Source organism: Papio anubis, chromosome 6 (genome assembly GCF_008728515.1).
Source record: "Papio anubis isolate 15944 chromosome 6, Panubis1.0, whole genome shotgun sequence".
In the NCBI taxonomy this organism is placed as follows: domain Eukaryota; kingdom Metazoa; phylum Chordata; class Mammalia; order Primates; family Cercopithecidae; genus Papio; species Papio anubis.
The window spans coordinates 29,768,439-29,784,552 of record NC_044981.1 but is presented as its reverse complement, the minus strand read 5'-3'; the positions used below and the strand labels follow the sequence as shown (position 1 = coordinate 29,784,552).

General features: G+C 45.7%; 1 protein-coding gene and 1 long non-coding RNA gene across 3 annotated transcripts; one reads left to right on the top strand and one right to left on the bottom strand.

The window, feature by feature from the left end:
- Nucleotides 1-5,654: 5,654 nt before the first annotated feature.
- Nucleotides 5,655-15,110, bottom strand: TRIM15 (tripartite motif containing 15). Its single transcript, XM_003897289.5, has 7 exons — nucleotides 14,556-15,110; nucleotides 11,336-11,431; nucleotides 10,090-10,320; nucleotides 9,357-9,379; nucleotides 7,687-7,802; nucleotides 7,294-7,326; nucleotides 5,655-6,514 (listed from the first exon to the last, which is right to left on the bottom strand). The coding sequence occupies exons 1-7, from the start codon at nucleotides 14,934-14,936 to the stop codon at nucleotides 5,997-5,999; spliced, it is 1,398 nt and encodes a 465-aa protein (XP_003897338.2). The 5' UTR covers nucleotides 14,937-15,110; the 3' UTR covers nucleotides 5,655-5,996.
- Nucleotides 5,922-6,925, top strand: LOC108585412. 2 transcript variants are annotated; one of them, XR_004184537.1, is made up of 2 exons: nucleotides 5,922-6,009; nucleotides 6,477-6,925. It is a non-coding gene; the product is annotated as an uncharacterized LOC108585412 (long non-coding RNA). The 2 variants fall into 2 exon arrangements; XR_001901678.2 differs by having other exon boundaries at nucleotides 5,999-6,078.
- Nucleotides 15,111-16,114: the final 1,004 nt, after the last annotated feature.

Genomic DNA, 16,114 nt, shown 5'->3' with positions numbered 1-16,114 from the left:
GGGAACTCTTAATTGCTAGTTTTGCAATAATCTTAAAAAAAAAAAGAGAGATTGCCCTTTCTCCCAGCTCTCATTTATTGGAGGAAATAATTCATTTTCCTCATTATTTAAACTTTCTATGTTTTAATTGCTCTCTCTGTAAAATGGACACCATTAGATATTTGCCTAAAGGCAAAAGTCTGGATCTTATGAACTTTGAGGTTCTTTCCAGCACATCCTCTTCACTAACTGCTTATGCTGTGCCAGGCAATGCACCAAGCGCTTTTACATACATTATCTCTTTTAGTCCTTATAACAGTCCTCAGGTAGGCACTTGTTCCCACTTTTCAGACCAAGAGTCTGGAAGCTCAGAGAGTTAAGTAAACCTCCCTAAGGTCACACAACTAAAACATGTTGGGATTTGAACCAGGGACTTCCTGTTTCTAGAGCCCATGCTTTCACTGTTGGGCACAGAGGTGGGAGGTCATTTCTTTCCCATGAGAACTGTAAGAAAGTATATAAAATTGACCCCCAGTCATATGAGTAACAAGGTGATACCCAGAGGGTATAAGCAGCACCCTCCCTCCCTTAGATGAACAGCTCCTTGAGGTTAGGGTTTAAGTCACAAATCTCAGAGTTAGAAGGGATCCTCAGTGCTGTTTAGGCCCTGAGGAAGTGAGATAATTTTCTCAAGGTCAAAGTCATTGGCAGAGTCAAGACTACAAGAGGCCTTCACATTCACACAGCTGGGCATCTTAACTTGTTTGCATTTACTGTTAATTCTGCATGGTTCTTCTCCCCCAGTCTCAGAACTCCTCCACAAAGAGGCTTCTGTGAGGAGATGATTCTGGTGGCAATGGCTTTATTGTCATAATAAGAATAATTAGCTCCTGTCTTCTAGACACAAGAGTGTAGTGGGGAGCAGGACATTTACAAATAATATTCACTGGTGATAGCCCCACAATCCTTAATTAAAGGCAATCTGCCCTGCAATTTTCATTAGTGTTTTTTGTTTCTCTGTGAATTTGAATACACCTTTGTTTTTTTTAATTCCCTACTCTGGTATCCAGACAATGAAGCCGCACTTCTCTTTGCATTCTAGGGACACCTAGCCCTAGAGATGCAGGGAAAGCTGGCCTTGACCAGAGTCCATCCTTGGCCCCACTCCTTCCTTCGTCTGTTATTCTGAGTATGAGCTCTGCTACCTTGGTTGTCTTTGTCTCAGACTGCTGGGCTATACTTGTGCCAAATTTCAGACTTTGACCACAGACTTCTTGATCACACATAAGAAAAAGAATAGGTAAGAGAGAATTGTTCTGCTCCCAACTAGGTTTTGTTTAGTGCTTGGGGAATTCTTTCTCCATTGCTTATTTTCGTCAGGTTTGTCAAGTATCAGATGGTTATAGGTGAAAATCAAATCAAAACCACAATGAGATACTATCTCGCACCAGTCAAAATGGCTATTATTAAAAAGTCAAAAAGCAACAGATGCTGGCAAGGTTGTGAAGAAAAAGGAATGCTTTGACACTGTTGGTGTGAGTGTAAATTAGTTCAACCATTGTGGAAGACTGTGTGGCGATTCCTCAAAGACCTAGAGGCAGATATACCATTCAGCCCAGCAATCTCATTACTGGGTATATACCCAAAGGAATAGAAATCGTTCTCTATAAAGACACATGCCTGTGTATGTTCATTGCGGTAGTATTCACAATAGCAAAGACATGAAGTCAAACTAAATGCCCGTCAATGATAGACTGGATAAAGAAAATGTGGTATACATATACCATGGAATACTATACAGCCAAAAAAAGGAATGGGATCATGTCCTTTGCAGGGACATGAATGGAACTGAAGGCCGTTATCCTTAGCAAACTAAAGTAGGAACAGAAAACCAAGTACAGCATGTTTTCACTTATAAGTAGGATCTAAATAATGAGAACACATGAACACATGACGGGAGGTGGTGGGGAGCAACACACACTGGGCCCTGTTGGAAGGCAGGGGTGGGAGGAGGGAGAGGATCAGGAAGAATAGCTAATGGGTGCTGGGCTTAATTCCAGGGTGATAGGATGATCTGTGTAGCTGACTACAATGGCACACATTTACCTGTGTAACAAACCTGCACATCTTGCACATGTATCCCCAAACTTAAAAGTTGAAAATTTTTTTTAAAAAAGAAAAACATTAGGGAGTAACTGCCTACGGGAGTGAGGAGAATGGGAATAAAAATTGGAGAGAGAGGAGAAAATACAAATAAAACAATAAGACCTTGCATGAACTGATGATGATCATGTTCCAAGAACCGAGAAGTATGATTGAGTCAATGCTCTACACTGGAAGTCTGAAAGAAGAAAAGAACTGAAAATGAAAGAGAAAATAAAGGCCATGAGTAGAGTCAGGAAGCTTCCTTATAGACAGGAGAACGGACCCCACATCCAGAGCGAAGTAAGCTGACCAGAGAGACAATGCATCTGTCTTGGCTCTAGTTCCCATTACAACCAGCTCACTGTCATCACGGTCCCTGGGCTCCAGAGAGATTCCCTTATAGGTCCCACCTTGGTCCTTACAATAACCCCTCTGGTTCTCTGAGGCACCTCAGTGTGGCTGCTCCTCACATAGTCCAGCAGCCCAGCAGTTCTTTCGTGGGGTCTCTTTTCCTCCTGCCCAGTAGTGGACAGAACTCAGCACCTGGAACTCAGGAACACTTACAAAAAGCATTAGGGGCAAGATAGGTTATGCGGAGGATCCTGTAGGGGAGATAGAGGACAGTTTTACATCACAAACACAGGAACACAGCCCTCCTGCGGCTCCAGCTGGACCACCAAATGAATCCATTTCCTCTGCTTTTCCTTCAGGCAGCTCCCAGTCCTCACCCTGAGGTCTTAGCCACTCCCAAATTTCTTTTGGCTTCTAAATTTCTCTTTCCTTTCTTATGCAGAACAATTTATTAATATAGGCACAGAGCCTCCAAATGTGCATATCCACACTTTTAAATTATCTGGACCGCTCTAAAATTAGAAGTACCAGAGACTTGGAAATACAGTGTGCTTATGGTTCATCGATTCGTCTTTTTTTTTTTTTTTTTCTGTTTCATATGGAACCAAAAATGCCCTGTCTGTCTAAAACGTGAATTCAGTGGGTAGCAAATGAAAGAAAGCCCCTTTGGGATGTGTCTGTTTTAGAAGTCTGAGTGTGGTGGAAAGGTGACTGCGCTGAGCTCCAGGACGGGTAGATTCTACTTCAGCAGGTCACAAGGACCAGCTGTGAAACTTGTTAGACAAGTTCATTTACTGTGTGCCAGTTTTCTCAACCACCAAATGAGAAAAACAAAATAGGTCTTATGTATTTCACAGGCTTGTTGTAAGGTTCAAATGAAGATATAATTAAAACAAATCTGTTTTAACTTTATAGCCTTGTGTAATGTTTGACCAATGTTACAATTAGCATGTGCCGCACATAGTTTTTCTTTTGGAGGGGTTGCAAAGAGTATTTATGGCATAATCTAATTTACGTAAAAAAAAAAAAAAGAAAACAATGTATATTTGTATTCAAAGCTTGCAGGATATACAAAAAATTGATATCAATGATTAACTATGGGGAGTGGCAAGGGGAAGTGTTGAGTGGGTGGGGAAAGAGGTTTTTATCTGTACACTTTGAAAATGTTTGAATTTTCTTAACCATGAGCATATACAACTTTTATAATAAGCACTGGGCAATACTACTACTACTACTACTACTACTACTACTACTACTACTACTACTAGGTTGGACTACCAAGCCACTTAGGTCGGACAAGGATGGCTCTGCTCACCACATTGAGGGGGCAGAAGAAACCCCACATTGTCTGGTTTCTTTTATATCAAGAACCTCTATTTGTCCAACAGTCAAGTTAGGGTTAATTATTTACATCACAATGATTCATGTTACAATTTTTATTTTTATTTTATTTTTATTATTTATTTATTTATTTATTTTGAGACGGAATCTTGCTCTGTCTCCCAGGCTGGAGTGCAGTGGTGCGATCTCTGCTCACTGCAAGCTCCGCCTCCTGACTTCCCACCATTCTCCTGCCTCAGCCTCCCGAGTAGCCGGGACTACAGGTGCCTGCCACAGTGTCCGGCTAATTTTTTTGTATTTGGTAGTAGAGACGGGGTTTCGCCGTATTAGCCAGGATGGTCTTGATTTCCTGACCTCGTGATCCACCCACTTTGGTCTCCCAAAGTGCTGGGATTACAGGAGTGAGCCACTGTGCTCGGCCATGTTACAATTTTTAAATAAAATTCACATATGGTCCAAACTCTTTGAGTGCCTTTGAAACATCTGACCCATGCTTTAGGAGCAGGGCTCACGCAATAATGAAGATGTTCTTTGTTTTGTTTGTTTGTTTGTTTCTTGGAGACGGAGTCTTACTCTGTCACCCAGGCTGGGGTGCAGTGGTGCAATCTCAGCTCACTGCAACTTCTGCCTCCGGGTTCAAGTGATTCCCCTGCCTCAGCCTTCCAAGTAGCTGGGATCACAGGTGTCCGCCACCACACCCAGCTAATTTTTGTATATTTAGTAGAGATGGGGTTTCACCTGTTGGCCAGGCTGGTCTCGAACTCCTGATCTCAGGTGACCCACCTGCCTCGGCATACTGGCATGACCACAACACCCAGCCTGTTTTGTTTGTTTGTTTGTTTGTTTGTTTTTGAGATGGAGTCTCACTCTGTCACTTGGGCTGGAATGCAGTGGCTCGATATTAGCTCACTGCAACCTCTTTCTCCCTGGTTTAAGTGATTCTCCTGCCTCAGCCTCCTGAGTAGCTGGGATTACAGGCGCCTGCCATCATGCCCAGCTAATTTTTATATTTTTAGTAGAGACAGGGTTTCACCATGTTGTCCAGGCTGGTATCGAACTCCTGACCTTAAGTGATCCACCCGCCTCAGCCTCCCAAAGTGCTGGGATTACTGGCGTGAGCCACCGTGCTGACACTAAAGTGTTCTTGCACACAGAGTATTGTCTTACAGTACAGGGAACCTGGATTGGAGTTGAAGGCAGATTTTTTTCAGAGGTTGGGGTGGAAGGATGAGAATGTGAGTATTCAACTTGAGAGGAGAAAGGGTAGGGGTTGGGGAAACCATCACTTGTATAGTGATTCATACTTCGCTTTGTAAAGTTATTTTTACCTGTGGTCTGTTTCTGTGTCCACATAATAACTGCAATAATAACAAATATTTGAGAGGTTAGACCTGAGCAAAAGCCTCATTTTATTAAACAGTGGGGCCTGGTGATTGTCCCATAGTCTGTCATCAGGGGTGTCCTGACTAAAAGAAGGGAAAGGATTGTGTCTTGGTCACAGAGGGATCATCACCCTTCCTCTCTGCTTCTACTCCCTCCAGCCATCTCGGCCCTAAATTGCCAACACAGGCAGCTTCCATTGGATTTAAGCCTTTCCTTCAGTCCCATCAGCACTAATTGGGCATATGGAATCCAGAGGTCTGTGAGTCACACTTTCTTAGGGCACTCTCTACAAGTCTAGAGAAATGACCAGAAGGGGAAGGAAAGGAAGGGGCCCTGGGGTCCACCCAGAGCTGATGAAGAGGCCCTAAGCCGTGCAAAGGTGGAGGCATCTTCAGGTGTGTGTCAAAGTACGAAGTGAACTGTATAAATTAGTGCAAGTCCAGCAACACCCTGGATTTCCCACGATGATTATTTTGAAACAGTTTAAACATTTTATTTTAGATCTCTTTTTCTGTTTTTTCCCCGAAAGCCCGCTGGCTCCTAGGTTGGCTGTTGCCCTAGGCACAGCTGAGCCCGCCAGTGGTTCTGCACTCGGAGGTGCAGAGAAGGCCGGAGCGTCACAGAGAGGCTCAGGACGTCAGGGAGCTGAGGGCCTAAGATAAATAAAGTATAAACAACCGCTGTTCGAGACTCAAGCCCCTGTCCTTTCGCCTCACGCGGGCCGCGCGCTGGCCAGGGGCGGAGCTGGATCCCAGGGAGCCGCTGTCTCCGCTTCGCCGCCTTTCGCGCGCCCCACTTCAGCCTTTCAGGGTAAGGCAGGAACCCTTTTTCCAGACGGCAAAGAAAGGAAAGACTTTGCCGGAGAAAGAGGCAGCGAAGGTGAAGATGGGCTCCTGGGTCTGGGCGTTGAGGAGGGTCACCCGTCCGGCCTCGTAGTCCAGGGCGACGCCCACATAGCGCGGGATCTCGCTCAGCGGCAGGTCGGTGCCCGGGGAGGTGCTGGCCCAGCACTGCTGGTGCGAGATGATCACGGCCCAGACGCCGTCCTCGGCGCTAAGGCCCATCTCCCCCTTCCTCCTCACCCCCTCCCCGGCCACCCCCACGGTGCAGCCGCCGCCGTCGCCGAGCTGCAGGTCAACCTGCCAGCGGTGGCGCCCCGAGGAGAAACCCGGGAAGCCCAGCACCGCCGGGAGGCCGTCGAAGCGCAGGGGGCTGTCTGGCAGGTTCTTCTTCTGCCGGGTGTACCTCACTGACTTCCTGTCTTCCGAGAGAACCAGGCTCCGGCTGGCGGTCTGAGGGTCCAGAGTGATGACCCCTAGAGGGAGGAGAGCGCAGACATCAACAGCGGGCAGCAACCACAGATGTTCCTAGAGCAGGCCACGCGCGTGGGAGGCAGAAGGAATACTGGACTTGGGCAGCCTGCCATTGGGCCACTTCTCTGAACCGCCCTTCTACCTAATCAGCCAGTGGTGCTGTAAGGATTTGCTTCTCAAAGTGCAGAGGGAGGGACCAGCAGCATCCCCATCGCCTGGGAGCTTGTTAGAAATGCAGAATATTGGGCCCGATCCCACCCTACTAAATCAGAATCTGCATTTTAACAGGATCCCTAGGAGAACTTTCTGCATGTTAAGTTTGAAAAGCACTGATCTATACCAGAGTGAGTGAGGTGATGCTTATGGAAACAATTTCGAAATTAAGCACCAATTTAAAAATAAATGTGATTTTTAAAAAAATTGCACATTTGTTCAAATCAATAAAGAGTCCAGCACAATGCTGCTCAAAAAACTAGGACTTGATAAGTATTTTTCAACCAGTAATATCTATACAAGTAGATGACATTAATTGAGCACTTACTATGAGTCAGGTAATACACTAAGCTCTCTGCATGTATTAATTCATTTAGTCCTCACAGCTACTTTTTTTTCATTTTACTGATGAAGAAAATATTGCGGGACAGAGGCTTAATAACTTGCCCAGTGTCTCAGAGAACTCAAGCAATGAGGCTCCAGAATTCATGCATTTTATTGCTCTGTTTGCTGCCATGGACTGAATGGGCGAATGGAAGAATGACTCCCCAAGTCCCAAGCTGTTTACCTGAATCTATTTCCAGATGATGCGCCAAGTTTTCTGAGGGAAGCAGAAATAGAAAAAGAGATCTGTGACTTATTACTTCTTATAGGCACCCCCAGGGGCAAGGTGTCTTGAGTACAATGTGAAGATGAGGACAGAAGCCTTGGCTTCTGCTGTGGTCTAGTGGAGGAGAAGTGGTCCTCACCCTCCTGGAATCTCAGTCCCGCACCTGTCCTTAGGGAGTGGAGGAGATGCTCTGGGAATGGTGCCCCTGAATTAACTGAGATCACTAAGGGAAGGCTCTGGGGAGGGAAGATGTCTTGAGCTGGGTTTCGAGGGCAGAGAAGGATGGAGATGGGTGGAAGGCAGGAGGGCAGCTAACGGGACTGGGGAAAACTGCGGCCCCTTCCCCTTTACCTGAGAACATCCTCATCATCTCTGGGAGGGTGAGTATTTTCCTGTGGAAATCACGGATCTTCTTGACAAGGTCAGGAGAGATGGCCTCAGGACTCACAAAAGTCTTCATCTCACACCTGCAGACAGGTTTGGTAACCAGTTAGGTCCAAATTCCAAAAACAAATGTTTGGGTGAGACCAAGTGAGGCTAAAATCAGACTAAAGAATGATCTTGGCGTCTGTGGTGAATAATCAGATTGAGTATCGTTTCTTTACTTTTGCTGGAAATGTGTAGTTACTAAAGTAGTAGGCATTTCAGTTAAACCTAAGAGGAACTAATGATAATTACTTCTCAAGAATTGGAGGTAGGCCCCTTTAGGAGAATGTTTGAGTCTGTCGGGGCCGAGGGACAGAGATCATTACCCCTTTTGACCTCTAGAGGGCAACAGGGTACCATTTGGAAACAGCCTTAAACTACCCTTGTGTATGCTGCTATTTGTAAAGGAAAAGAGGCTAGAAGGGAAGAAAAAAAAGGATAAACGAAAATACATATTGCAATGAAAAAAACTCCTGATTCTGGTCCCAGCTCAGTCCTCATCAGACACTTGCTGCGTTACCTTGAACACTCTTCACCCCCCGTGGTCTCAGTTTCTTCATCAGACTGGAAGATCCCCAAGCCCTTCTAGATCTAAACCTCTAATGCTCTTTGAAAAGCATGTTTGGAGACACTTCCTGATTCATGGACCCTGGGTTTATCTTCCCTGCATGTAAATAGGCACAAAGCACGTGACAAGTGTTCCCTAGTCACTACACCTCTCCTCATCTCAGTGCAGACTGCTAATGCTTATAGCAGACAGGGAAGGAAAAGGCCATGCGTTTACAATGCCTCTGGCTCCTGGTGGTTGTCCTTTTACAGTAGCATTAGAAAATCCTGAAGGAGGCCGGGCGCGGTGGCTCACGCCTGTAATCCCAGCACTTTGGAAGGCCGAGGCGGGCGGATCACAAGGTCAGGAGATCGAGACCATGGTGAAACCCCGTCTCTACTAAAAATAGAAAAAAATTAGCCGGGCGCAGTGGCGGGCGCCTGTAGTCCCAGCTACTCGGGAGGCTGAGGCCCGAGAATGGCGTGAACCCGGGAGGCGGAGCTTGCAGTGAGCAGAGATTGCGCCACTGCACTCCAGCCTGGGCGACAGAGCGAGACTCCGTCTCAAAAAAAAAAAAAAAAAAAAAAAAAAAGAAAATCCTGAAGGAAACTAGAGATGTGTGTAAAAAATGAATGAATGAAAGAACAGGCTGGTATTCCCGGTTTCCATGCTTCTCACAGTCTACAGAAAGTATTCCTCCTTTGAATTACATTTTAAATGGTGTTAGATACTGACTCAAGTACTAATAATTTCATAGATTAAATAAATGTTCCTGGATCAACCTAAAAACATGATTATTATTTATAACTTCACTTCTAGGGGAAAAATGTGTCCCCAGTACCAACCAATTTAAAAATGAACCTTTAGAACGCAAATCTTTAGTGAGTTTGGACTGTTTGTGGATAGTTGAATGAGACAATGTGTCTGCCAGAGTGCCTTTGCTTTCCTGGAAGAGGGGAAGTAAGTGGGTGGCAGTAAGTGACCCTGCCCCTTCGCCTTCAGTCGTGGTGTTGAGTAAAAGGAGGCAGGACTGGGGAGTGGGCCCTACCTGCTCTGGTTGACTCTGACGTCCTACAAAAGAAAGACAAGAACATACCTTTAGTTTCCATAAGTCCTTCCTGTCAGGGATTCTGTACATCCTTTTTTCCTTAAAATATGAGCTCAAAACTCTCCTTCTGCAGAGAGTTGTCCTGTTTAATTACCTACTCATTAGATTGTTCTTTAACACCATGTTTTCTTACTAATTTGGGTCTCTGTAGTCAGTTCATTTGTGCTGGTTTCCCTGTTTCAGCCTTATCGTGGGAGTGGGTTGTGTCTGCAATGATTAGGAGGTGGTGGAGAGCAGGGGCCTGTCTTCATTTATCAGCTGGACCTGATATGAACCAGGATCACATATTCATAACCACAGCAGACACCAGTTATTGAGTTCTTTCTGTGTACCAGTAACCATGCCAAGCATTTTATATGGATTGTTTCTTATAATTCTGCAACAACTTTGTGAGGGAGATGCTATTGTTTTCCCCATGCTTAGAGAGGTTAAGAGACTCAGTCAAGTCACACGATTGGAAGAGCCAACATTCAAATCCAAGACTGTCTGACCCTAAAGCCCTTAACATGACCACAGTGTATGACTTGGGCAATTCTCCAGCCCCTCTGGGTCTGCACTCCCTTAACCTCTCTCCACTTCCCTTTCCTGCCTCTCTCCAGCCCACAGCATGGTGCCCACCCCCTTCCCCGTGGAGTCCCTCTCCTATCACATGAAGTAATAAGGTGTCTCTCACTTGTAGAAGCTCACTTGCTGGCTGCTGACACTTCTCCTCCAGCTCCTTGACCTGGGCTCCAAGCCGGGTGACTTCCTCAGAGACCTTTGTGATATATTCATCCCTCTCCTTCCAAATCTGCTGTTCCAGCTCCCGCAGCCTGGCCAGCAGGAGACACCGCTGTTGCTCCAGCTCCTGCTGCAGCCTCTCAAAAGCTGCTTCCACCTGATGCTTCTTGTTTTCAATCTGAGTCTGCAAGGGATAAAAAGTAGACATGGTTAGGAAGGGGCTCAGAGATAGCTTCTAGGATGATCATCTATATATTTGTTCTTGATTAACAGGGATAGAGAGTAACTAGTTCCAAAACTTATTCTATTTACTAATACACCTAGAAGTAGATAGGTCTCAGGATGAACTTACAAGTGATGAGGACTGTGCTACTGTCTTAGCTAGAGATTCTAATAATAATACTACATTATGCTCTCAGAATTATGTTGAAATTTTCAAAAATATTTCCACAACTACAATACCATCTTAACCCTACTATACCTTCTTAAAGTTAGGGGGGAAGACTGTAGTCATTTCTTAGAGGCAAAAGGAAGTTGTGATACGAGTCAACACAACTTAGTGGGAGAGTGTGTAATTTTGGTTTTAGCCATGGAAATCACCAACTACAGGGCATACTTTGATGAGAGCTGAGGGATAGTGGAGAAGTTGTTTTGTCCCCACACTCTCTCCTTGGTCAAGGTACTAGAAATCCCCACACTGTGATTCCTCCATAACTTTATAGCATGAAAAAAGAGGCATGAGGGACCCAGATGTAGCCACACCATCAGCCTACTGTCCTCAAGGTCAGCCTGTGGTCAGGACTAGAATCCAGACACTAATATACACCTTCTGACCCCAAGCTTCCCATCTGAAGGTGGTGTGTTCAGGCAGACAGACAAAGATGGAAAGAACAATGAATTAAGGGTCAAGAAATCCAGGTTCATTATGAAATTGCACTTTGCTATGTGGCCTTGGGAGCATTGCTTTTCTGGACCTCAGTTTTCTGCTCTGTAAAATGTGATATATAAGATGGATCTTGGATTGCAAGACATCAGAACCACTTCTAGTGCCCATGGTCTGAGATCCCAAATGCCTTTGTGCAGCCACAGGAAGGTGAATGAGAACAGTTTGCCAGGAAACAGATACCAGCCAACAGGTTTCCCCAGAGTCTCTTAAGAAAACCTTCAAAGGAAAAGGTAGCCAGTGAAGTGGCCTGTACCAGCAGCACTTGAAGCTTCTGGTCTTCTCGACACTTTACATCCTCAATCTCATCTCTCTCCATGCTCAGAGCTTCCAGTCGACTCCTGAGACGATCCTATGGAGAGAAGAATGGGTGGATAGAGGTGACTGAATTAATAATTCAACTCACAATTATTAACTATCGCATCCTGGGCACACTGTTAAGTGCTGAGGGATTCAAAGGTGGAAAAGGCCCAGTCCTTGTACCTAAAGAGAGATCACCATCTCAGGAAGAAGTCAGTGTCGAGTGGCTAAAATACAGACAGACAAATGCAGTAGTCCAGAGGTACACACAGTAAGATGGGAACACAGAGGACAGCTCTGCCTGTAGGCCTAAGGGAAGGTTTGGAAAGCAGAAAACATTTACAGTGCACCTTGAAAGATAAGATAAATTTCCAGTTGAATAGACAGGGAGAGAAAAGGACTTAGTGCCCACAGATGTGAAGGACCTCTTCAAGGAGAACTACAAACCACTGCTCAAGGAAATCAGAGAGGACACAAACAAATGGAAAAAACATTCCATGTTCATGGATAGGAAGAATCAATATTGTGAAAATGGCCATACTGCCCAAAGTAATTTATAGATTCAATGCTATCCCCATTAAGCTACCATTGACTTTCTTCACAGAATTAGAAAAAACTACTTTATATTTCATATGGAACCAAAAAAGAGCCCACATAGCCAAGACAATCCTAAGCAAAAAGAACAAAGCTGGAGGCATCATGCTACCTGACTTCAAACTATACTACAAGGCTACAATAACCAAAACAGCATGGTACTGGTACCAAAATAGACATATAGACCAATGGAACAGAATAGGGGCCTCAGAAATAACTCCACACATCTACAACCATCTAATCTTTGACAAACCTGACAAAAACAAGCAATGGGGAAAGGATTCCCTGTTTAATAAATTGTGTTGCGAAAACTGGCTAGCTATATGCAGAAAACTGAAACTGGACTCCTTCCTTACACCTGATATAAAAATTAACTCAAGATGGATTAAAGACTTAAATGTAAGACCTAAAACCATAAAAACCCTAGAAGAAAACCTAGGCAATACCATTCAGGACATAGGCATGGGCAAAGACTTCATGACTAAAACACCAAAAGCAATGGCAACAAAAGCCAAAATTGACAAATGGGATCTAAACTAAAGAGCTTCTGCACAGCAAAAAAACTATCATCAGAGTGAACAGGCAGCCTACAGAATGGGAGAAAAAAAAATTGCAATCTATCCATCTGACAAATGGCTAATATCTAGAATCTACAAAGAACTTAAACAAATTTGCAAGAAAAAAACAAACAACCCCATCAAAAAGTGGGTGAAGGATATGAACAGATACTTCTCAAAAGAAGACATTTATGCGGCCAACAAACACACAAAAAAAGCTCATCATCACTGGTCATTAGAGAAATGTAAATCAAAACCACAATCAAATACCATCTCATGTCAGTTAGAATGGCGATCATTAAAAAGTCAGGAAACAACAAATTCTGGAGACGAAGTGGAGAAATAGAAATGCTTTTACACTGTTGGTGGGAGTGTAAATTAGTTCAACCATTGTGGAAGACAGTGTAGCGACTCCTCAAGGATCTAGGACCAGAAATGCCATTTGATCCAGCAATCCCATTACTGGGTATATACCCAAAGGATTATAAATCATGCTGCTATAAAGACACATGCATACGTATGTTTATTGCAGCACTGTTCACAATAGCAAAGACTTGGAACCAACCCAAATGCCCGTCAATGATAGACTGGATAAAGAAAACGTGGCACATATACACCATGGAATACTATGCAGCCATAAAAAAGGATGAGTTCATGTCCTTTGCAGGGACATGAATGAAGCTGGAAACCATCATTCTCAACAAACTAACACAAGAATAGAAAACCAAACACCACATGTTCTCACTTGTAAGTGGGAGTTGAACAATGAGAGCACATGGACACAGGGAGGGGAACATCACACATCAGGGCCTGTCAGGTCATGGGGGGCTAGGGGAAGGATAGCATTAGGAGAAATATCTAATGTAGATAATGGGTTGATGGGTACGGCAAACCACCATGGCCCGTGTATACCTGTGTAACAAACCTGCATGTTCTGCACATGTATCCCAGAACTTAAAACATAATAAATTTTTTTTTTTTATAAAAGAAGAAGACTTAGTGCCCCTGAATTGTATACTTAAAAAGAGAGAGGTGGAAGAAGGTGAGAAGAGTATTCTAGGAGGAAGAGACTATGTTCAAAAAGTACTGGAAGCAGGAATGAATAAGACAGTTCGGGAAAATAACAGCAAACGCAGCTCAGTCTGGCTAGACATATGGTGCCTTGAGGAGGGTGGCTGAGCGATGAGGCTGGATGGGGAGGAAGGATCCCGACTACAAAGGGCCTTGAATGTCTTGCTAAAGACATTGGACTTTCTTTGGGCACTAGGGATACATGGGAGGATTTTGAGCAGAGGAGTGACTTTATGTTTTAGGAGGATCTGTCTCCCAGCAGATTGAAAGGTGACTGGAAAGGGTGGGAATGGAGACAGGGAATGCAGCTGAGACTGCAAAGTCTGGGCAAGAGATAGGGAGAACCTGGCTGACAGGATAAGGCAGAATTAAAGATTTGGGAGATGTTTCTAAGGAAACCACTTCCAGATCTGGTGACTGGTTGACAAGAGAGAGATCTGAGAGGCTGACGGAAAAGTGCCCCAAGATCAGATGGAAAACTCTCACAATTCTGGACGACTGCCGCCCTCCCTTTCTCAAGAAGGAGAGTAGTGCTAGCAGGTTCCCCAGCTCCTCCCTCCCCTCTGCGCCCTGGCAGTCAGGGCCCTAGAAATCCCATTTCCAGTCTGGATCCTGGGAGAACAAATTCACCCTGCCCATAATCTACAGAAGATTCCACTTGCACTGCAGCTTTCTTTCCATAGTGAGTGAAGCCAAGGCTACAGTTCTTTGCACTCCATCTCTGAGGGGTCCTCTGAGAGCTGGAGCTGAAGTTCCCCCCAGACCAGGAACTAGCACACATCCAAGTGGAGCCTATCTGCCTTCAGTCTGGGAATGCCTCCAAAGTCCCTATAACCTTAGGGTTCCCTGATGTGGAAGCCAGGTCTTTCATCCAGATCCCCACCCGATTTCCTCCCATCATAACAGGACATCATCCTGCCCCAAACAAGCCCTAGGTAAAGTGACACTTCTTACCCGGTAGGGCTGAATGGCTTCGTCCAGGAATCCCACGGTGTGCGCCTGGTGGGTGGGACCTTCTCTGCAGAACACACAGAGAAACTCGGCGTCGTTCTCGCAGAAGAAGTAGATCTTCTCCCCGTGCTCCTCGCAGTAAGTCTCTCCCAGCGGGCCCAGGGGCACAGGGGCCATGGGAGTCTCTGCCTGCTCCTCCTCTTGGCAGAGCGGGCAGAGCAGGATCTTGCCCGAGGACTGGGCCCCCATCTGGGAGAGCGTGGGGAGGCAGAGCCGGCAGAAGGTGTGTCCACAGGGAGCGGTCACCGCATCCTCCAGCGGCCCCACACAGAGGGTACAGGCGGGCAGCTCGTGGACCACCTTCAGGGACGGGGTTGAGGGCATCACGGTGCCTTCCCCAGCCCGTCCACTCCGGCCTCCTTCTCAGACCACGCGAATTCCCTTTCCCTGAAATCGAGTCACACTTACACGAATCGCAGAGTGAAAGGGCTGCAAGGCAGAGAGAGAGAGAGAGAGAGACAGGAATGCCAGCACAGGGAAGCCACCTGGCTCCGCCTCCTGTGCTCCCTAGAACACTGGCCACCACCTATCAGCGGAGTGGGTCCAAATTCCAGGGCGTCTTGAATTACCCAGAATTTCCCAGTGGCGGCCAAGTAAACCAGTTCTTTACTCCTGGCTCCTTCTGGTCCCTAGGGTGGAGAACAGAGCACACCATGAGGTCACAGGGAACCGGGGTTTCCTGGAATCTCTAGACCACAGTGGCTGGGGAGAACTGGGGAGCAGACGCTTCCTGTCAGATTGAGCAGGTGGGTGCCATAAACTTCTAGCTTTGAGGCGTGCCCACAGCATCAAAGTCCAAGCTGGAGTGAGAGGTGTGGACGGCGGGAGATTCTGTGGGAAGTGTGTGGGCGGGACGCTGTTTCCACACTGCGGGTCGGGTGTAAGGATTGCTCATCGGGACCCCTCTTCTCCCCTTTCCTCCCTCGCCACATCTGCCCATGGTGGCCCCTCCTACGGTCCCAAATCCCCCACTACCTGGCACAACAGTCCCCGCAGGGGTTCGGGTAACACTGGACGATCTTATTTATTTATTTATATATTTTTTACTGTAGCAGGGAGAAGGCAAGAAACCGTAATGCAAATGATTTATGTTGATACACGTTAGAAAATGATTAGTCAAAAAGATAAACAGTTTCAGCCACATTTATCTAGGGTTTAGTATTTTTATATTACTACATTCAATTTTAATAACCCTCTAGGCAAACATTATTACCTTCATTTTTACAGAGAAAGAAATGTAAACTGACTTTCCAAATGTAAAGTGACTTTCCAGAGGTCACAGGGCTAGAAAGTATCATGTCAGGGACGATCCCAGTCTCCTGGAGTAAAGCCCTACGCTCCTCCCACACCCCACGCCAGGACCAAGATCAGCTGCCACGGTCTTTCATCCACGCGCTCACATCTGTGGATAAAACCAGGCCTTCCCCCATTCTCCCACTGGGTGATCAGCCTAGCCCCTTGTGGTTGCTCCCTTTTTACTCTAATCACTTCATCTCCTCCCT

What these genes read in the sequence shown, in the direction of transcription:
- TRIM15 (XM_003897289.5), bottom strand. Translation starts at nt 14,936, where the DNA reads ATGCCCTCAACCCCGTCCCTGAAGGTGGTCCACGAGCTGCCCGCCTGT. An exon ending in GTCAGAGTCAACCAGAGCAG is followed by an intron (nt 7,803 to 9,356) that starts GTAGGGCCCACT and finishes ACCTGTCTGCAG; the next exon opens with GTGTGAGATGAAGACTTTTG. An exon ending in GATGATGAGGATGTTCTCAG is followed by an intron (nt 7,327 to 7,686) that starts GTAAAGGGGAAG and finishes TGCTTCCCTCAG; the next exon opens with AAAACTTGGCGCATCATCTG.